Source organism: Schistosoma haematobium, chromosome ZW, assembly GCF_000699445.3.
Source record: "Schistosoma haematobium chromosome ZW, whole genome shotgun sequence".
NCBI classification, from domain to species: Eukaryota; Metazoa; Platyhelminthes; class Trematoda; order Strigeidida; family Schistosomatidae; genus Schistosoma; species Schistosoma haematobium.
In genome coordinates, this window is record NC_067195.1 from 16,887,173 (window position 1) to 16,910,988 (window position 23,816).

General features: G+C 32.3%; 1 protein-coding gene across 2 annotated transcripts in view; it reads left to right on the top strand.

Moving 5' to 3' along the window:
* The window catches only part of SMARCAD1_1 (ATP-dependent helicase smarcad1), an 83,343-nt gene that overhangs the window by 24,770 nt on the left and 34,757 nt on the right, over positions 1-23,816 (top strand). For both annotated transcript variants that reach the window (XM_051210544.1, XM_051210545.1), the window contains 5 exons: positions 1,964-2,205; positions 3,284-3,436; positions 4,448-5,870; positions 8,951-9,061; positions 17,527-17,729. In XM_051210544.1, the coding sequence (XP_051070550.1) occupies positions 1,964-2,205; positions 3,284-3,436; positions 4,448-4,814 (762 nt within the window). In that variant the 3' untranslated portion in view covers positions 4,815-5,870; positions 8,951-9,061; positions 17,527-17,729. The remainder of the gene's footprint in view (positions 1-1,963; positions 2,206-3,283; positions 3,437-4,447; positions 5,871-8,950; positions 9,062-17,526; positions 17,730-23,816) is intronic.

The window sequence follows — 23,816 nt, forward strand, 5'->3', positions numbered from 1 at the left end:
AATCATTCTTCAGTGTGCTACAGTAAATAAATAACGATCGCACGTATATCTTTTTTTACGCATAATGTCAAATTGAACTTCTGGTTTGCTAAATAATTCGGCTGTGCTATATTTTATTCTTAATCCTTTCTGATTTCGCGATCAAACGTCATAAAATTTTATGATATATTTTAAAACTGTCTGATTGACCCCTGAGTTGACTAAGTGGTCTGTAGTGAAGCTGTATATAATTTTCTGTTCAGTTTACGACAGTCGAGCCGAATAATGTTCAAGGAGACGTTTTACAAGTGAACATCATGGTACAACTGACCTAATCACCGCTACGAAAGCAAGTAAACTGATAAATGTTCATTAATATTTTATTCGAAAACTAATGTGAATATATACAGAACAAATATTCATAACTTCTTAAAAAGTAAAAGGTTGATATAGGTGTTCACTGAGTCCAAAATAAACATCAAATTTTTCCTTACAATTTTTTTGACATATATGTACATAGAGCTTTTCTTCCATTCAATTATCCATTTGACGTTGTCCCTTCCCATCATTTACAATCGTGCTATCTTTGCACGTATTTGCTTCTATCTAAAGTCGCTGTAAATGTAGGTGTTTACATGTTATCTGTAAATTTGTTTCATCTTTATTGAGGGTCTAATAAAACATTTATAATGCAGGCTTGTGTCTAATAGTAGAATCAGGGACGTGCATTTCATCGTATTTTGAACTCGTCACGTAAATTTACCTACATCCCATTGCTGATATTAAGTTGGGCTTCGAACCCGGTGCTTTTCTCTCCAAACGACGACCGGTTATTTATTGGCCTACTGAGTTCACAAAACTAATAACCCGTTCAACCGTTATGTTGTTTATATAATTATCAATAAGGGTTCAAACTATCTCGTTGATGTTCAGACCCCAACTTTGATAAGTCCAGGCTGGAGTATATGAATCATGTGCGGATTACCTTGATATAGTCATTTTGTCACAAGTTATTTACAACAGAATAAATTACTGTTTGAGATTTACATTGTATTTCTAACTGTTCGATTTGCGACTTATCAATACCTACTGAAAATAGTATTAGAGCCAGTATTTTTAGTTGTCAAAGATAAGTTACATATCGAACTTCAAAACTGATTTAGTTGCGATGAAGTCCGATTATCATAATACCAGAAGGACTCAATGATTTCCTTTCGGTTTGATGTCTTTTTTATTTCGATATTATTCTCCAATCGTAGTCGTACATAGTTTGATTGTATCTGTTCGTTCATAAAATCTGCGATTATTGATCTCAGTTTTTTATTTCGGTGTAGATTCTCCGACTTACCCCCCTTGAAATCATGTATATGTCAGTGAACACTACTTAGGTGCAATAACATTAAAGTATCCATTCTCTAATTATCCCCTTAATTTAAAAGACTTCATAACTTGATTTATTCTCTTGTTTCGTAACCCTGTTAATAATAACATCTAATTTCTCTTGACTCTCCTCTATCTGTGGTTTTGTTAACTACGGCAACTTGAATATGAGCACATCAATAAGTCGATTTTTGTATGCTTACCTTTTTGATTTATCGTTCACACTAATGAAGACAGTTGCACTATCTCATCTATAATATTCGACTTATTTTAATAATATAAGCCTTGTCATTTCAAGGAATATTATGTAAATTATTAAGTAAATAGGGCGTTACTGAAACAGATCACACTGATCAAATGGCTTTAATGGATGTCATCGTTATTGATTTTTAATTTCACTGTTTTTCTTCCCGCTTCATTTTACATGGGCTTGTCTACTGCTACTGAATAAAAATTAAGTAGTTTAGTTGGCTCTGTAACTACATGTGTTAAAAGTTCAAACATCTTTTGCCCATAAATATAGTCAATACAAATTGATATTTAAGAATAAATAAATACGATGTCTCTTTTGACATAATGAAATGATATTTTTCTTCATCCTTAGGTTTTATCACCATATACTCTTTCCCCTGAATCGATCATTTCTGGGTCTGGAAAAATCCAATGGTTAAATGACAATTTGCCTAAATTAGTCTCTGAAGGACATCGTATTTTGATTTTTAGTCAGTTTGTCATCATGTTAGATATATTAGAGGAATTTTTAAGGATAACTAACAGGCGTTATATACGAATGGATGGATCAACTCCTGTCTCGGAACGACAAACATTAATAGATCGTTTCAACAGGTAAATATTTGGTATTAGTTTGTCTCCATTTCATTAGCAATGCTCATCTGCATGCTAAAATTTTTATTTAATTATTTGTTCATTATATATATATATATATATATATATATATATATATATATATATATATATATATTCCAGTCACTATATGTATTAAAACATTGTTATTCAACTCACAATAATCAGATTATCAATTCTAGATTTAAAGTTTTATTGTGTTTGATTGAGTGACGTTTATTTCTGTTACAAGTGTTTAACTCAAACATCGAGTGCTTATGTCTAAAGAACGAAATATTCTTTTTTGCTGACCAAAATGGAAGATTTTTACAGGGAATGGGAATTATTTTTCAATAAACTTCCATGCATCTACATTTACAAAATATTAAAAGGGTTTAATTATGCCAACAGTAATTAGTTCGTAAAAGCATAGGTTTATTTTCTGAGAAAGATATTTTAAGGCGTAGAAAATAGAATAATAATAAACTTGGCTATCTGATTGGGATCTACCTAACTATGAACTGAAGTAATGTTCAACCTAGAGCTATAGTTCAACGTAGTAAAACCTGGCACACATAAGTTGTCACATCACGTTAGCATAGCGCGTTGAAATTCTTGATATAAATGTCAGAGTAGTAGAGGTAATAGCTATCAGTAGAATAAAAGTCTAGTTCTAAACGATAGGATCCAAAAAGAAAAAATATTCTTGGAATAGGAATCTGCAGGATAGTTTTTAAACTCCAAATTCAAAGGAAGACAATGAGTGAATGTATTTGGGCCACTGTTGCTGATTCCGAACCATATCATCTGCAGTCTTCAACTATTGGTTACGATAATTTCAATCAGATACCCTTCATCAACGGCTGCTCAGCTGAATGATTTCAGAGACTGCTTTTATATTTTAGTTTGGCCACACCTAGCCACTAAATAGATTCTAAATTTACACTAAGAAATATCAGTAAAATCTTAACTGGTTACATTAAAAAATCACCGGTTAAAATCCTCACGTTTTTTTCTAGCTAAATTACTACTTATATTAAGTATCCTGAATTCACTTAATCCCCTGTACTTCTTTACACAGCTCATCGATTGAAGTTTTTCTACTATCTACACGAGCTGGTGGCCTAGGTATTAATTTAACTGGTGCGGATACTGTAATAATACATGATATCGATTTTAATCCATATAACGATCGACAAGCAGAGGATCGCTGTCATCGACTTGGTCAGAAAAAGTACGTTATATCATGCGCATATTTTGTGTTTTTCCTTATTACAAACTATGTTTCTCTACATCTTTGTTTTAAAATGTTTTTTAATGTCATTGGTCATTGCACAACACTTTTAGCCTCGTTATTGATTACGACAATCGGCTTTGAATTTTAATGATGATAGTTGCTTGATTCAGTACCATATATTTGGTTACAGTAAAGAATTCTCAGTACAAAATACATCCTATTCCTGTAAGTTGTTCAACTTTAACATACATGCCATTTGTAGCTATTCCAACCATATATCAAATTACATTCCCAACAATGTTTATCTGCCATTCATTTTTATCTGTTTTCATCCATTACCACACTACATAATGCGTTTTGTGCATAGATCCAAATACTTTCTCTTTTTTTCCAAAGAATATGTCAACTATTAATGTTTCCGCTTGTTTCTTGTATATTATTGAGTATCATCGTAAACTGTAGGATTTAAGTGCATGATAAGTACGTCTTAAGATTTACATGCATAAGTAATTCGTTAAAAACATGGAAAATAGAAAAACTCATTGTAATGACCATACATTTTTAAAATAGGTTCCCTAAAATTTTAAAACCGGTTACCGTTACCAAAATAAAATCAAAAATGCCAAACAAATGATATCACCTTTTGAAATAATCACCTTAGCCTATTTGGTCAATTGGATTCAGTAAAAATACCCAAGACTTCATCATTACATTGTGATTATTAGGTATACTGATCTCAATTGAATGTAAAAAAATTGTATATGTTTCTCAATATGGAGTATGAACGTTAGTTCATGTTGGCTAATGTTTTTAGATTGCTTTAAATTTCACTATTGTATTAGAAATTACAAGTGATGGGTAATGATTATGTTATATGCCTTTTTAAATAACTAGTTTTATCTGTAAGGTATATTCTACTCTTTCATTGAATGATATCATACCATGTTATTTAAATGTCTACTTTTTATTTTTTTTGTACTAATAAACTATCATGTTTTAATTTTCTAGTCCTGTTCACGTCATACGACTAATCTCTGAAGGTACTTTAGAAGAGGGTATGCTGCGCATTGCATCTGAGAAATTACAAATGGAACAGAATGTAACAGGTTGTGTGTCTGAACACAACACAGAACAGACCGAGGAATCTGAAGACACTACTCGTGTTAGTTCCCGGAGTAGAAGGTCGAAGTCAACTAATATTTTACCATGTTCCAGTCTAGATGGTATGACAGAAAATGAAAATGTTTTCAAAGTCCTTGGTAATTGGAACTCAGCTGCCTCGGATCTCAGTTTATCAATTGTGAATCCTATATCATCGAATCGAATTAGTGAACGAGATGTTCGCTCCCTTCTTTCAGATGCTTTAAAATTGTAGCTATAAACATTTTCTACTTCTAAATATTCCACAATTCCTCTAAGACAAAGACTTATTGATATATTTGTTATAGTCACTGTTTTTACTGCACCGTCCCCTTGTATTAGTTCAGCGAATTCAGTGGTTTGAATATTTCTGCATTGATATAAACCTTAACATGAACGCATGGAAATATTCGAATTTAGTTTTTGTGAATATATATAGGATGCTGATGATGATTTCACGAAAATGCGAAAACAGTGAAATTTGTCTTCATTCTTTACCCATGTAAATTGACTCCACTTTTTGGTAAAAAAAAGTTCTAAATTTTACCTGTGTACCATTTTTTTTGTTTTTCCAAAATCTATTTTTGCTTAATTTGTTATTTTTTACTTTTGTGCTTCGGTTTTTGTGTTTTCGTCTATCTTGTTGAATATCATACGCACATTGCATACGCATATTACTAATTACTATGTGAATTTAGAATTTCCACAGGTTCGTATTCGTCTCACATTTGCACTAAGTTATGGAATTATGTCCGTTTACGTATGTTTATGTGTGTACACTAAGTAGTAATTGTGATTGGATTATTGATGAGCTACAAATCACCTATAAGGTTTTATCCGTCCATCAGTCATTTTAATAGATTATATATAAACTAGAGATAATAGTAATAATAAAAGTAATTGATATAACGTGACTTAATTCATTTCTGAGCAATGTCAAGCTATGTCGCAGTTAATAATGATGAGACTCATTGTAAATCACTAAATTTAAATGGAACTATGCATGAAAACAAATTTGTGACAAATGTTCACTTAGGACGTATCACATTCAGTCGACCGATTGCAGATTGGGATTCACTAATGTCTAAACATACTAACTCAAGCATTAAGAAAAGTCATTGTTGTTTAAAATCATTCTCATGTAGTAAACAACAATGGAAATCATATTCGATATACTTTATCAAGTCTATATTTCCATGTATTGATATTTTGACACATTATAATTGGCGGTCAGATTTTTTGAAAGATATCTCCGGTGGTTTGACAATAGGCGTTATGAATATCCCACAAGGCAAGTATAATCTTTTATTTATATATGATATGAGCGTAAGTAAGAGACTTAGTCATATTTCTTTCAGTTCATTCAACTTCAAAGATCTTACTCGTTATATTTAACTGTAATCTCGAAATTTGGAGTTACTACGTCATTTCATTTTTAATCATCTGTTTGGTTTACACGTCAAACGCTTTTTAAAGACAGAACAAAAACTTTCAAATTCTATATCACAACAGTGAAATGGTTACGGAGATTTTGGCCAAATACCCGATGAAATTACTGAAAATCACATCCAACTTATTGATGATCGCTGTTGGATAAACGAGCTATTGTTTCTTCTGAAATAAAAATTAAGGGTGACACTTAAAGATGAACCGAATTGCAACACATCAAAATTTTCTCATTGTTAGTCAGTTAGGTGACTTAAAACTTACTAATTCTGAATTCACATATTTTCCAAGGAACTCCCGAATCATGCGTCAAGTATTGAAAGCGTGAATAATCGTTTTATTAAAACACGCATAACCTTATATTTGATCTATTTTTGATAAAAGGTTGGTTACAGGAGAGGAACGATATTACAGTACAATTCATTTGTACTTCATTTTATGCTTTTCGTTAAGATAAGCCATATGATGTATGTAATGTGTTACGTCGGCATCATTTGTTATTATTAATAGCTTCAATGAGTCAGCTATTATTGTTGGTATTTAACCAAAACAAGTTGTGCTGTATCTTTTGCAGTCATAGTATGCTTCTTTTGTAAACTGGGAATCTAGTAAATTTCAAAAGAATTCCTAAACAGTTCGAAGGATTCACTTTTAATGTATTAGATGTTAGTAGATTCTGCTTTTGTCTGTAGATAGTTTTGAACCATAAAAAGATATAAGTAATCTTTCCTTATTCGGTCACTAATTTATATCTAAAAACTACGAAGATTTTATGTCTGATGTGAATGGTTGGTCAGAGCAAATTGTTCCCATTGTACTTCAGATTTCATTTATTACAATAAGTTATTTGAATAATGCTGGCGTATTGTAGTATAAATGGTGTAATTATTCTCTAATGATAAGAGAGACTGACTCAGGTTCTAATGTTACATATTACATATATTTAGAATTTGTGCACGTTAGTGGTAAAGGCTTCTGTACTTTAGAATCTGTTATATAGTAAACAAAATATCTGCTGATTGTAGCTCTTTATAAACCCAGAAATACAGTTTTCTAAGCTCTTATCTTGATACTCATGCCGTAGAGTCGTTGAGTGTCGTAATTGAGCCATTCGTAGCAGTGGTGTGAATCTCGTTCCCATAGTATATGAATGAATGCTCCGAAATCGCGTAGACGGCAGCTGTTAGAATATGCACTCAGTGTAGGGGTAAATAAATAGTTTAGGATATAAAAGTATGGTATAAGATAATGTATAACCATACTTTAATGTGCGAGGTTGATAGCTCACCGTTGTAAGATACAGAAACAAAGTACCCTTGCTTATGTGCGAAAACGTAGGTTTTGTATTTGTTCCAAGTTCATGTAGCAAATTGGTTTAATAGAAATCATTTATTGTCTGTACAACAGTATAGAGTTCGAATCTAATCAACGACACAGCGTATTTATCTATGGTAAAAAATAGTGCGGTGGTTTTGTTTTAACCGAAAGAAAAAAAAGGTGTTTATTGCTAGTTTATTCTCATTCATATCATTCTCAGAAATAGTGAACGTTTTTAAAAGTGTTTCAACGTAGTATAAAATAATTTTGAATTGCGGACACTTTTATTTCTCAAAACTTGTTGATTACTAGTAATAATTTAGCCAAGAGTTTTTAATCTAATCATGTTAGACTGAAGTTAACAGTTTCTAAGTGATTCACTGTATGATTCTCATGACAACAAATCAGTATTATTAGTATACAATAAATTCTGTACAGTCTAATTCATAAACTAATAACCTGTCTTCGTAATATCTAATGAAAAAATCACGAATATATAAAAAATAAGGTCAAACGAATTAATCAGACTGACAATCCAAATAATCATGGAAATCGATAGAATGAAGACTGTAGTACAATTGCAACTAAATCTGAGCTACTAATAATTCTAATTTATTGTTATACAGTATTAAGAATACAATAAATTTATTTATATACATTTTACATGGGGAGTGTTGAATAACAATTTAAAAGAGCTATTCATATCAACCATCCGATTCGTCTCACTGATATATTTTATGATAGATTATTTTAAGCGTATGTGTAGCCAGATACTCTAATTCTCTGTATGAATCATTTATGAGTGTTCTTCAAGGTGATTACTTACTGCTACAAAATAGTCATCTTTCTGTATATGTATGATGAAATGTACATATCAACTAATAATCGCAGTTGGGTATGATGGTCCAGTGTGTTATATTTGTAGTGAAGGAACACTCATGGGTTCGGTCTCCGGAGAGGTCACAGATGCGCTTTACTGTGAACTTAATATGAAGATGAAACGACTATCCGATGCTCCTTAGTTTTCTATGATACCTCAAATAAGATCAATATATGTATGTAAGGTCGTCCGTGTGCACTGCTGACGGTTCTAAAATTCAGACTAAGTAACTAATATTTTGCCGATATGAAAAGAGTAAGAACAACTATTTGAGCAGATCAACGTGAATTTGATTTATTTTGTTAAGTTTTCACCAATTGCGTAGATCTTGCATGGAAGTTGATTTAAACATGTATCAATATGATTTAGTAAAGATCTGAACAAAGAAACGAACATGTCAAGAAAAATCAATGACCTATTTGTACTCCTTTCATGTTACAGGCAAAAATATGTATAAAGACTTGTAATTTCCTGTTTTTAATATTCAGGACTTCAAATGAACAATGAATAACGTGTTAGTTTAAAGTAAAATGTACTGACTCGAAGTTTATGTGAACATCAATATTGAGGTGCGGGTACACCAAGTTGATAAATTCCAAGGCTAGCAACACGCTAAATATATTGGAAAGTATATTTTTTCTACTAGTATTTATTCCATGCTTTCTAATAATAAACATGATGTAGGAGGGGTAGGATAGTAGAATATTGTGTTCTTTTTAAAATTTCAGGTATGGCGTATTCATTACTCGCTGGTCTACCACCTGTTTATGGATTGTATATTGGTTTTTTAAGTCCATTGTTCTATGCAATTTTTGGACGTTGTACACAATTTTCTATGGGTAAGTTTTAGTTGATAATCAATATGAAAGTTTAGTTATATATGTTTCTCTGTTTTTGATCCATATTGCCTTATTTGGTGATTGAGTATATTAATCAGGTTTTCAGATTATTTATTTCTCATGTCTCTCTAGCACTCAAATAAAATACAAGTGAAATTTTGAATTACATTTTTTTGACTGTTCTTATTTGTTGAGAGATGGATATAAGGGTCGGTGATTAATCTGCAAACATACATAGGTAATCAACTGTATGTGAAACAATTAAAAATTCACGTTCATTAAATAAAAATAGTGAATTTTGGGTCTACTTGTTATAGATTAACTCAATCGGTGTACTATTAAAAACCACGGAGCATTGAACGACTGTTTCGTCCTTACACGGGGCTTCTCATCAGTGTGTTTCTACAATCTTGAGATTTTTTACTAGTCGGAAGTGAAGTATTTGTCACCGATGACACTGGTTGATCGTTACTCTCGATCTCGAATTGACTGAAGTAGAGATTTTACTATTGGATGCCAAACCAATGGTTACAGTAGTTAAACGTGTTCCAGTAAACATGGAGATCCTAGCTCTAAATCCTGTAGTGGTTGTGGGTGCACACTTCTGGGGAGCGTCATACTAGGACAAAAAAACCGTCCGGTTGCCTCTGGGTTTCGATGTTACCGTGGTGAACGAACACACAGGTAGAGAAAATCAATGCATTTAACACAAAATTACAGAATGTCTCCGTAAAGTATGAGAACCATACATGAAATACATTCTGTATTATGCAATCTACAAATTAAAACAACCTCCACAAAAATCTTTCAGTTAAATATGATGACCGACAGCCACTACATGTACCTGTTTTCAGATTCATAAATGCTTTAAACAATTAGCAATGATTTCGTTCAAAGAAGAAAATAGCTAATATCGATTGATAATCGTGTTTTTCGTAAGAAAGTGATGGTTCCAGGTTTAATCTGATGAGTGGTCGTGGATGTGGCCTGTTACTGAGTTGTCTGTTATGTTGTGACAGTCACCCATAGTTCTTCATAGTTTATTTGAGAAGTGAGGTATTCTAATTTTCTCACATACGACCAACGATGTGTTCTGTATTGTGTTTGAAGGTAGCTAGAAGTAAACCATAGATTTAAGTTTTGTGCAAGTTGGAACTCATAATGTGGGCGTACCTGAACTATTGAAGGAACTAATGGTCATTATGGGATCCGAGCTTAAGTTACACAACTTTAAAGTTCAAGATGTTACCAGTGAACTATTTTAATCACAAGTAAACTGCTGCCGAACATCTTATTCTATCATTTGTAGAGAAATTCTAAGAGCCCACTTCTCTTCTCGTGTTTGTACTACTGTTTTTATTTAAGAAATAATAGTGGGTTCACAACTGAATCCTACATCTCGGAGATTAACAGTCTTCTCAAACTGATGCATTCTAGCTACAGATCGTTGGACTTGTTTTCATGATTTTCACTTTCTCTCTAGTCGATATTAATTCATGAAAATCACCAAAAAATAATCAGCGTTTTCCACCGATCATCTAACTAAACTAATTCTTCAGATTTTTATAGTGAAAAAATGACTGTAAAATTAATGCATATACTAAAAACTTCATAATATGTAAATTAATTCCATTGCTCATCTGCCAAAACAATTTAGATTTTACGTGTACCTATGTTCGAAAGGTAACGTATTTTTAAAAAAAACATTAAAAAACCGAACCTAAGTAACGTCAAACATATATATATATATATATATATATATATATATATATATATATATATATATATATATATATATATATATATATATATATAACGCTAGTCGTCAAACGTAAATTTGTCTGCTTTTTAAAATCTTATATAATTTTTATCGAGTAATTACATAAGTACTTTAGTTTATGTCACACTGATAGAACTCTATGATTTAAAATGAATAAATGTATGGAGTTAATAAGTAAATATTCATTTCAATTTGTAGTAGTTTAGATATTGTTTTGCTTCATACAATAATGTTAACTAGTGAATCACTCGAAACAAGAAGGGATTGAGCAGATGTTTCGTTGTTGTCCTTTGCATTTCAAACTTACGATAACACAGTCATTCGGTTAGTCAACCAGTCACAATGTAGAAACTGATACATATGTACGTCCGTTCAAATTACCATGCCCCATTAGCACAGAGAGATGAAATTGTCAGGCCTAATCACAGAATAGTAAAAGTAGTAACAGTACCAGTAGTAATAGAGGAGATTAGGCATCAAAGATACTATGTGAGAAGAAAATATAAATTGGTGAAATAAGGGAAAATATTGAGGAATTTATAATCTCAGAGTTCGAAAGACGACAAAGAATGGATGCACCTATGCCATCGCAAACGATTTTGAGCTATTTAATTTAGTCTCCAGCCATTAGTTACAATAAACAAGCGGACCCTAACAAGGTAGTCTACTCCTATTAACATGGACTGATACAATGTTTTGGCTTGCTCACCCCTGGTTTTTTCCCGCACTAGAAAATATCGCTCGTCGAGGTAAGCTGCGCTTGGGTGTATATAATACATGTCCCAACGAGAACTATTCCAGAATTCGATTAATCTGCACAAGAAAACACCTAGAAACACCAATCATATGAACACTAATGACTAATTTTCAGGAACATTTCAGGAGTTCCATCTGGGTGTCTTGGCCAGTGCTTAGCTGTGCTGAAAGTAAGATAGATATAATCGATTCTGCTGTATAATCGTCCGGTTGTATTATAAGTTAGATGTAATTGAAGCTGTGGATCATTCGAGAGTGAATCAGTAATATATCTAAGTGTAACTACATCGCCTTGATTCTTAAAAATCCTGAATTATATCTGTAATAATGTTGTAGCTGTATATTGTTATGAAGCCATGAGCTAGGACGAAATATCTGTTTACAATACTATTTAGCTACACTGGTTCAGCAACTGAAGTTAGTCTATAACTAAATTATTTCAAAATTGGATAAATATCCAGGAACAAACAGTTAAAAGTTGCTTTTTAGTTTAAAAATATGATAAAAAACTAAATAGGGAGATGTACTGCTTTTCTCTCTTTATGTTCCATTAAAATCCTAATGGTCTAGTATTCCCTATTGAAATTCGTATTTTGAAACAAGGTAGTTGGTTGTTATTCACTAAATCATAAAACTACGATTCCCAAAATGATTTTGGATCAGTCAACTGAAGTATATTTTTATCCTAATTTCAGTCAAAATGTACTGTATATGAGTTTTTTTCTGTATACTTTGAATTATTTTATGGATCCTAAACTTAGGAAACAAGGTTTATACTTGAGGTTCTAACGTCGATCTTATTTTAGAAGGTCGAAAATAATCTTTAACGTTAGAATCAATTATCTTAAAAAGATTTATCTTCCAAGTTCAGATGAGATTTACTCCAATCGTAGTTTTAAGTGTAATGCTAAAACTCGAACCTTATATTTCTAGCCTATGGAGGTTGATATTATCAATGTTCAGAATTCGTTTCAACATTTCAAGAGGGTAGATATGGACATCATAAAACAATTGTCTATTATTTCTTGGCATTCATCATTTATCTAGTTAAGTTTGCTCCATGAGGAAAATCAACTGATTAATCAATACATGTTAAGCGATTACAAAAATCAAGGCCCAGTTATTTCCAATAACACAGTAACATGAATAAACTTGTTTTCTTTTTTATAGTTTATCCAAAACCATTTCGGTGCTTTAAAACAGATGATTATCGTCTCCTTTTTATATGACAGTAGAAACGTTAATGGTATCGTTTTTATGAAAGTCCCAGGTGTAATGCATCACCTACTTATTTAAATAGATAAGTGGAATGCTTTCACAGTAGAATTCAATATGAATTCGACAAATGGTATCGATGAACTTTCAATGACCGATAGGTAGAACTGGTTAAGCTATTTTTGCTTTTATAACTAGCAGCGAGTTTCAAGAGTTAGCTCTCTGAGTTCTGATGAGAAGCAGAAACCAGTAAAGTTCAACCGTATCGAGTGTGCACCAGTCACCTATCGACGATATGGGAATATGCTTGCGAAATGTCACAAACTGGTTGAAGTTAAACCAGCAAATCATTTGATGCCAATTCAATGATCTAACAATTAAGCACTCGTCATGATATTTGAAGGTAGTTGGTTCGATTCTGAGTTGGCTTGTGGATATTAGGATGAAACAACCATCTAGTGCTTCCTGATCTTTAGTTATTATTTGACTAAGATTAGTTCGTGATGTAAACCACAAAAATTTATCAATCTCCTCAAGTCATTACATCAATAAAATAATAAAAGTTTAATCAGAGAGGGTTGTTTTGGATATTATGGTTTTCCATGGTGGTCTAGCTTCAATTGACTCATGAATTCAACTAATAAGAATTTCTTTCATAACAAATATAATAATCATTGACAATATATTTTATCCAAGTGAATAGAGCTCATCTAGTATGAATGTGCTAAAATAAAATACACCTTACTATACATGGGTACATAGATACTTACATGTACATGTATACATACACTGTAAATCAATCATTCAGTAAAACTGTACAATTGTATAATACATTAATGTTAAATCATTAGATCAAACTAAAGATAATCATGTTAAATCAACAATGGATTAATGCTTTATAGTTAATTTCTTATTAATGATTATCAATAATATGACTTTTATATACATACTAAACATGCATATTAGTTGATACTTATTTTGGTTCTAGTCAAATTATTTATGAAATTGAATAATTCTATTCGAGATTCTTTAATATTTCTTAAAAATAAGATCTCATTACAAATTGTCATTAACAAGAAAATTATGAAAGGTCATAAAGCATTTGATAATTTTTTTCATTTTAGTTCAATGTTTTTCAATAATACACACTTACTACTCCAATTGAAATGGAATACATAACTTCAAGTTTTTATGGTGTTCACAGTAGCATTTATGTGAAATATATACTTCAATGGTTCAAACCTATAATAACACGATGTTTTAAACTTTAATGAAAATATTTGGAAACTTTTCACTGTTTTATTTCTAAGTATTATACATTTTAGGTATCTAATATTTCTCAGCAATGTTATCTAGCTTTCTACGAAATTTTAAGTTCATCGATTGGGTGGGTTTTGATTGCACACCATTGAAGAGTTCAAAACTGTGGTAAAATAACCATTAATTTTTTTTTGGATTTTCTCTGTTTCTTCAGCTGATATTACTTACTAATAAAGAATTACTCTGAAATTGTCTAACAGGTAGTACTAAGTAAGTAATATAATGTGCGGAAAATACGATCAAAGGACGAATAATACTGTCTCGATTCATTATCATACGTTTGATTACAATGAAGAAACCTTAGCACGAAATATTCAGTATTACAATGACACTGCCTTTTTTTCACCAATTAATCTGTCAATATTAAGAAAATATGCGTAAAATGCTTTTAAATAGTAATTAGCTATCATTCATAGTCATTCCTAAATTATCTGTAACCATTCTTGTTCTCTTGAAATCTCTTTTCATTGTCATATACATTTGGCGCATTAATTATACTATAAAAATTTCATGCAATTGGTTCCCTTTATGAATTTAAATAAAGCAAGAACAAATATGAATATGAATTCATACTATTCTGCACCAATGTTTGTTCTTGCTTTATTTAAATACTATAAAAAGTAGGAAAATACATAAATCACAGTGGTTGTACTTTTCGAGTTTCTCACTAATTAGATTCTCCATAAATTATAAACACTCTAAAAAAGAACGTAAGGATATACAGTTAAAAGACGTGATTAGTTACTTAAAGCAACTGTTTAACAGAGAAATTGATGGAAGTAAATGCACATTTGATAAAATGGTAGTACAATGGCTTGAACAATACACTAAATTAAGAGACCTTTTAAATTCATATAGGTTTCAGTGCTATTACTTAGGTTTGTTCATGCTGTACTAATATTGAATATCATATTTAGGTACTATTTACACGGATATGAGTTAATTACTTGTCGAAAGAATTGACCGATTGCCGTAAATTAATGGGATGGGATGGTTTAATGAATTAGTTTAAACTACTTGATAGTAGTATTAGATTGCAAATTTAATTTTGAAATGAGGAGAATTTCCCCATCTATCAAATTTGTTATATTTCTCACTTTGTAAACGAATATTAACAAGTGATAGCCTCATCAAAGAAATTAAATTTAATGAAAAGAAACTATGTAAAAATTTAATTTTATCTCCAATCGACTTTTTATGCTCATGTTTGGGAGGAGTCGGCATGATATATTATCCATCTTAGTGTTTGTGATTAGTGATATTTATTATTAAAACATTGATGTAATGTCGAGGATGTGATATATTAATAATAACTGAAACAGTCATCCCTCATTTCAGCATCGGGGATGTTACTACAGCTGTTCATACGACGAATAACTTCACTTAATAAAATGCACCGCTTGGTCTTCAAGGGATAATCAGTGTAATAATATCTAAGTTTTAATTAATGACAACCGAACTGTATCAACCAGTATAGTAATACGGTAATGTCTAATCCGAAGTCAAGATATTTAGATTATTAGCAATATGGTAATATTAACTAGTAAAAATCGAGGCATATTAAATAAGATTTTACATCTTAAGTTTATGATATGGTCGGAAAGAAAGGTTTTTTTCTCTGAATGGTCTTCATTCTTCTTTGCTTATAAAGCTTGTGACCTAAGGTAATATCAAGGCAGTCCGCATAGGATGCACATATGCCAACAAGAGACTGACCAATTGCAGTCCTAAATAACAATGGGAAGATACAGGTAAACAACACCAAGTGAATTTTTCTTTAATCAGTTTGAACTGAATTCGCTGAAATGAAAGGAAATGGATATAATCGGGCTTTAATTAAGTAAAGGAAGTCAATTAAGTGATGTTTTGGATAAGTGACTCTTTGAATTTCAGTTTTAGAAAATAATTATGATTTTATTTGGAATTAACTTTACTCATATTTTCTTTGATAACTTCAACTAGTTTTAATGTAAATTCCATAGTGAGTTGAGCAAATATTACACTCCTATATAAGTGAATGTAAATAGAATTTATTCAATATATAAATTACTTTGATCAAATACTTTTGAGAAAAGACCTTTTTGTTAGCATAAACAAAGTAATTTGATTGATAAACAAGGTTCAGTACTGTTACTTCATTACATTTCATGCTCAGAAATGTAGAAGGCGGATAAACAGTTGAACAATGAAGTTTTCCATTACGAAATTATCCTAATTAAATAATCACTAAAATAAAAGAAATAACAGTTAACTGTTTGGCCCTACCAGAGAACAGACATAAGACGAAACAACTATTTATCACTTCCTAGTTATCTAATCCTTCTGCTGATTACATTCTGTTGGTTACTGTGCAAAGTAACAACCAGACTAAAAGACTCAACAGTTGTCCCCCCAGGTCTCTAACTGTGGTACTATATGATAAGGGTTCGAATTCAAATCACTGTGTTGGTTGTCTCGAAACTCTATACCTTGTTAAAAAAGTACTAAATAGTACAGGAAGTAGATTTATAGTTACTCACTCATTAAAATGACGTAATTTCAAGTAGCCTCCATTTTTGATGATTTAAGTCACATGCACAACTACTGAAAATGAATTATTTAAATATTTTACGAATAATATGAGTCAACTAAATTTTATCGATATCAAAATATGAGTAAATTGGAAAATCAAACACAAAATACAGTTGTTCTTTATACTAAAAAGTACTGATAATAATTTACAACGAATCCAAGAATTGCGATCAATCGATTTATCAGGATGTCGTGTTCTGTATTCTTGAAAGTACAGAGTCATTTCAAGGTATAGTATTAGTACTGATCAATCATATTGTTCTATAAATGGTTCATTATAGAGCTGATAAAATTCTCATTGAAAATCTTCAATATCTATCTCGCAATAAACTAATGATAATTTTCGTTGAGATCACGAATTAATCAATGTTGGACTACCATTGAAAGCCTGGAAGTAGTGTACCACCGTTTCGTTCTAGTATGGGACTCGTCAGCGGTGCGCATCCACGGTCCCATACGTGTGACTCGAACCAAGAACCTTCGGTTCATTGTCTTCGGTAGTGGCTTCCAGATTTCCAATGATGGTCTAACATCGATCGACTCATGATCTCAGTCAAAACTCAACAATCTCCACAACTCTATACTGATGACACTTTCCATATTATGTAAATAGTGGTAAAATACGTTATAAGTTTGAGATGTTAGGTGGTTGGAGGAAGTACTGGTTAGCTGTTTCATCTTAGTATGCAACTCTTCAAAAGTGGGTATCTACGACCACATTGGGAATAAAAACCGAGATTTGTAGGTCTGATAGCAAATGGTCAGTCATTAGGATTTATTATACCTTAAATTTACTATAAATAACTGTTTTTATTTAATTTAGGTACATTCGCTGTTGTAAGCCTACTGATTGTTGGCCCAATTGAACAGCATAGTTCAAAAGTCGCAGTTAATCATCATAATTCCATCATAAATTCAAACTCTACACTAGTTGAAGATATAATAACTAACAAGTTGCCACTACAATATTCAGAACCAAGAGCAATTGTAGCCGTGACGCTTACTTTTCTAGTTGGAATTATACAAGCAAGTTTTGATATTTATTTAATTCGAAGATTTTAAAGAAATCCTCAATAATCTTTATTTCAACGTTTTCAACTACTCAACATGATTAACTGTTCTCTTAATAATGATTTTTTTGAAAGATTTTCACACTGGGTGCTTTTCAAATACATCCCTGTCTGATTTTACTAAAAAACTGGTTACTAAGTAGATTGCATTTAGTAAATCTGTAGAAATTTAGTTGTTAATTAGGTTCTTTTAATAATTTAAGTCAGTAGACTGTATGTAAATGTAAAGTGTAAAAAATCTCCGATACTTAGTTCATAGATTACATAACAGATTTATCTTAAACAATAATTAAAAAATCATGAAGTACTGGGCAGTTATTTCGACCTAGTATGGAATTCCTAGACAGTGAATATCCACAAGCCAACTCAGAATCGAACCAAGTACCTTCAAATATCATGACGAGTGCTTAATTGTTAGATCATTGAATTGGCATCAAATGATTTGCTGGTTTAACTTCAACCAGTTTGTGACATTTCGCAAGCATATTCCCATATCGTCGATAGGTGACTGGTGCACACTCGATACGGTTGAACTTTACTGGTTTCTGCTTCTCATCAGAACTCAGAGAGTTAACATTTGTAACCAGTCACTAGAATACATACGATAATCGCCAGTATGGGTTTGTAAATTTCATGGAAACATAAGCCGATCCCGAATTCGATTCTTGGTTGAGAAGTCGTGGATGCACATTGCTGAGGATTCCGCGACCAGGAAGAAGCGGACACCCAGTGCTTCTAGATTTTCAGTGGTGGTCTAACTAAGACCGGTTCATAATTTCAATGAAATTCAACAATCTCCACAACTCCATACTGAAAATACTTTAAATATTTTGTCACCTACGAATTCATGTAGTAGCACAACTAAAATAACCAAAGGTTTCTGAATGAGGTGTGTCACTTCATTGAAGAAGCTTGTAATTACAGTGCGTTACTGTTTTATAATCCAGCTCTAAAGGTCTTCATTCTCAGTTATGGCTAACTAGTCAAACGTTCGTAAATATCCTACAGCCTCTTTTTATGACTGATATAATGAAATTACACTATTTGTTGACTGGTTAAATAAAGATAGGGTGTACCATGATCAAAGTAAATGATGGTAACGGATATAGAAAAGATTTTATAGTTATTATAGTTATATAATAGTTTTATAATATACCCTTGTGGGCCAGGGTAATTTTACATTGGTTTTCAGGAGAATCAGACACCATTCAGACTTTCACATGACAACCCAAACAGTACAGCTCAATCCCGCTTCACAGGAGAACCGGACACCGTATAGGCTTTCATGCTACAATCTGAATAGTACAGTTCAACCCTGTGGCGCAACCACACAAGTAAGAAGCACCCTGATGGACCATTCTCACCATTCATATACACATTCACGTCACATGTATAGTTATTCCGATCAATGATCGTGTGAATCAATTATGCACAGCACGAACAGGCCAAAATTGACCTATCCCGCTTACACGACAGTCAAACTCAATAATGTTAGCAATGGTGACATACCTTTCAATGTCCAAATGACAATGGCCCTTGAGAACACTGAAAAGCGACCACCAGTGTGAATGAAATCGGTTAACCAGCAAACCAGTTTTGTGCATGAACAGTCAGCAAAACTCGCCAAAGCAACGTCGAACCATCCACAATACCAATGGCGAACCTCCGGCCTCATATGAAAACTTCAGCTCCACATAGCCATATAGCTTATTATGGTTATTAACTTATTTAATTATGGACATAACAAACAACCATGTGCATAAAGCATGTATTACCAATGGCGATGGATAACGGTTGCGCAGCTTTGAGAATGAATCCAAATTAGAAATGTAAACTAATGAGTGCACTGGACATGCATTCTTACTTAGTTTAAGATGGCTCTTCAAATGTGACTCCATATGTTTAGGCCAGTCAGTGGACAATATGCCGTTTACACCACTCAGTCGATATTAGCGAATTTCATTAGGTTTAAAATAGCACTTTTTATATCAGCCAATACAATAAGCGATAACTGTATTTCTTATGGTAGTTGGGATTATAAACCCGGGTCATTACGGGTGTAGAGTGAGTAAAGATGATACTTCTGGGTTCGATTTGTCATGCATTGTGTCAGTCCACAATTATGACTTATTTATTTAATACTAATGTCAGAGGAATGAATCTGTTATTATTATTATTAATAGTAAAATTTAATCAGAACTTAAAAGTGATACACACATATATATATACCATGAAAGACAGGTTCAATACAAAATCTCACTATAAAAATAGTTCATAGATAGAATTTACATTTGTTTTAATTCACTTCCTTTATAATTTAATATGGTCTAATAATTTCAAAAAATCAAGTATATTAAAGTATGTAGGTTTGTAATAGTTACTTGTAATGCGCATATTCATTTAAAACGGGAGATTAAACATAACCGGAAATTGATCGTAGGTTAAAAAAGGATGAATGGATTTTAAATCAGTGCGTCTGAATCTGTTCAAGCTGACATACCAGATCCACAGGGTCAGAGTATAGAGATAAATCCTACAGTAGTAGGAGTAGCATTAGTATCAGTAGTAAAATAAAGAATTAGGCCTTGACAGCGTGATTCGAGAAGATAGAATCGATTCACAAAACAAAATGTACATAGTAATTTAGAAACTCAAGATTCAGGGGAAAGAAAACAGTGAGTGCATCTGGGCCACTACTACTGATTCTGGGCTATAACACCCATCATCTCTAACTATTGATTGTGATCGTCGAGCGGACACCAATCAAATAGTCTGTACCTATTAGTACACCCCATTCCTGCAGTCACTGATCTCATGAAGTGATTTCATATATTGAATTGGTCACCGTTAGCTTCTTATAATTTATTCCCACATTGAAATCGAGGTTCGAACGTTTTGGGCATAATTAACACATTTCTTTATCACCTCATTTGATAACGGTTCATTATCACTGCATAAATCGATTTTCCCTTCTAATTGGTACTTTGTTTCTAACTTCAACATTTTTTAATCAGTGGTCCCAAAATGCACAAGCAATTCTTCAGGTGTATCTATGATCAAATACTTATAACCCGTGAATTAATAGTGGTAGATTTTACTGAAAAAGAGTGACAAAAGTTTTATAATTTTATTGTATAATCAAGTATTGTAATTTAGTTTAATGAAAGCAAATACATTTAAAACTCTATTTTCGTCTCCATGCATACCATCAAGCTAGATGCGATTATTTTTTTGAGGTGATGGTCGTCTAGAATATGATCCAATTGACAAATTCCACAAATTTATATCATCTACTTATATCAGATGATGGTGTCTGAGATATCTCATACATTTATGCTGGTAATTTGCTGTTATCGCACTACTAAAACTATCATTAACAATAATAATTACCACATTATTCTACCTGAGAGCAATAATTCCTAATTATTACAGATATTTCTTGCTATCGTGGGTCAACTAGAATGAAACCCAAGATCATGGATTTCTATCGACCATACTTACGACTACCTATCCAAATAATATGCATTTAATTTTAGGTCTTCTATGAAAAAAAAATCATATTACAACTCAATCGATGAAATTCGATCAGCATCATGGACCATCATTCAGTCAGGTACATCGTTCCAAGTTGCCACTGCTCATTAGCACAATAAGATAAACACTAAATTCATAGAAATATTTACTGCAATAGTATATATATATATATATATATATATATATATATACCACTTTCCCACTAAGTGGTCAGTAAATTTTTATACTGTTCACTTGTACATAGTAGGGAATTCGAAGTACAATATTTACCAAGAAATTCATTTCTCAGTTACATTCTAATTGTAAAAGATTCTAAGAAAACGCATTCAAAGATGTTCTCACAGCAATGATTAGTAATTGACTACCTGCATCTGACAATTTTTCGTAATAAAAATATATAATAATGATGAACCAATCAAATGTAAGGCGGCGGTTCCTCTATTTTGGCGTAAAATCCAAAATTCAATGACGGGAAGCTTGCATCTTATTAAGAGCTAAGTAAACCATACCAATATCTAGCTACCTAGACTTAAAAGTTGGTAAGCATATGTACTCTATAGAACATAAGCTGTGTGCTATCAATTACCCAAGACAACTTGAAGGTCCTAGAGATTTAAAACCAAGCAACCAACATTGATGGAATGTAGGTGAATATTCATATTTTCTCCAAAATGCCCGGTTCCTTCATTAAAACATCTTCCTATTTCCCTAAAATATCTGAAGGATTTTCAAAACAACAAAAAAAAAACGCACAAATAAATCATACAGTTTTGTAAACTTCAATACTTAGGTCAAACAGGCTGAACAAATAAACGTTTAGACGTAGATAGGTAACTCAGCAAGTTAAATAAAATAATAAACGGATTACCATGAATTACTCAAAAACAAAGGATATTAAAAAGAACACGTGTTTGCAATAATTTATTCATAAGTCTGCACAATTTTAATTCGGGCATTATTGTATTACATTGACCGAAATAAGGCATCCGTTAAAAAATTAGACAATGTTGTGTATTAAAATAGTAAATATTTTTACTTATTACGGCCTAAGTAACTCAGAATAGTGATTTTTAGGTTAGAAAGGTTATTCAAATAGGGCAAGAAAATATGTCGCGAGTTTTCGAGTCATAATACAGTTGAATGAAACATGTGAATAAAATACATAGTCGAACGTTTGGAAAAGTATTTACCTAACAGTAATTTCTGTATTTATTTTCAATATATAAATAACTCCGCTTGGAGCTCTCCTCCAATTAATGTAGGTTTCCAACCCCGGATACTGGAGGAGGGTTGGGCATGGGGTTAGTAAACCCATCCAGTATAAAAACAAACTTGCTGAATAACGCTAACCTGAAAAACCCATTCAAGCCCTTTAAACTTTGCCATCAGAGTCAAACGGTCTTCATATAAAAGAGCTATGAAGCTATATGATGAAATCTGAGATCCTTCAGATATCATGAAGCCCATGCCTATCTCTACAACTAGAGCAGCAATTAACATAGATAATTGGAATGTCAGCATAATGTGCGAGACCTGTTTGACCAATAAAACAACTGCAGAAATGAGGAGATATAACTTGACGGTGCATGGAAAAAGTGAAATCGATTGGAACAAATCTGGATAGCAAATATTAGATTCAGGAGAGTTTCTGTTGTACTCTGATCATGAAGAAGAGAAAGATGCTACGCACACACAGAGTTGTACTGATGATATCGAACGAAGCATGTAGAGCGCTTATAGGATTGGAATCTCATTTATCCACAACCATCAAATCTTCATTCAAAACAGAGTATGCACAAAGCTAGACAGGTTTCACTGGATCACAATACAGAGAAGTAGATCGATCATTTTTGCATCACTGAAGAATGTCATTGGGTTCAAGATAGCACTCAAGTCACACATAGAGGTAACTGCAAACATACTCCACACTCTATTTAGAAGGATTTGGAAGGAAGAACAAGTGCCGACAGACTAGAAAGAACGATACGTCATCAAAATACCAAAGCAAGTTTGAGAACTTCAGTGGCACCACACTACTGTCAGTGTGGTGCGTGCTACTTATATTGACATAAGTAGTATATAACGCGAGTCAGGAATTTAATGTCTGGCAGCAGAAGATTGGGAAGATCAAGAAAGGAAGAACGGGAAGAGATAGCAATTAGTATAGAAATGCAAGAACAATGAAGTCCAAGACAATTATTGAACATTTTACAAATTAGGTATCATAGTATGGTTTTCTATTTCACCAAGTAACTCTGTAATTCGGTTGTCCTCATCTGTGTTCTCCTTCACTACATCAGCACTAGAAAAAGTTTTTAACAGTGTTATTGAAATATTCGGGTCTCGTAAGGATGAGTCATAAACAGACCAAATTGTGACGCTACTGATTATTGGTAAACAATCATTTGAATGAAACTCGTCACCTTACATCAACTTCCTTGACTATGAGAAACCATTTGACGGTGAGGGTAGGAGAATCTTATGGAACTTTGTTCGACACTGTGATGTG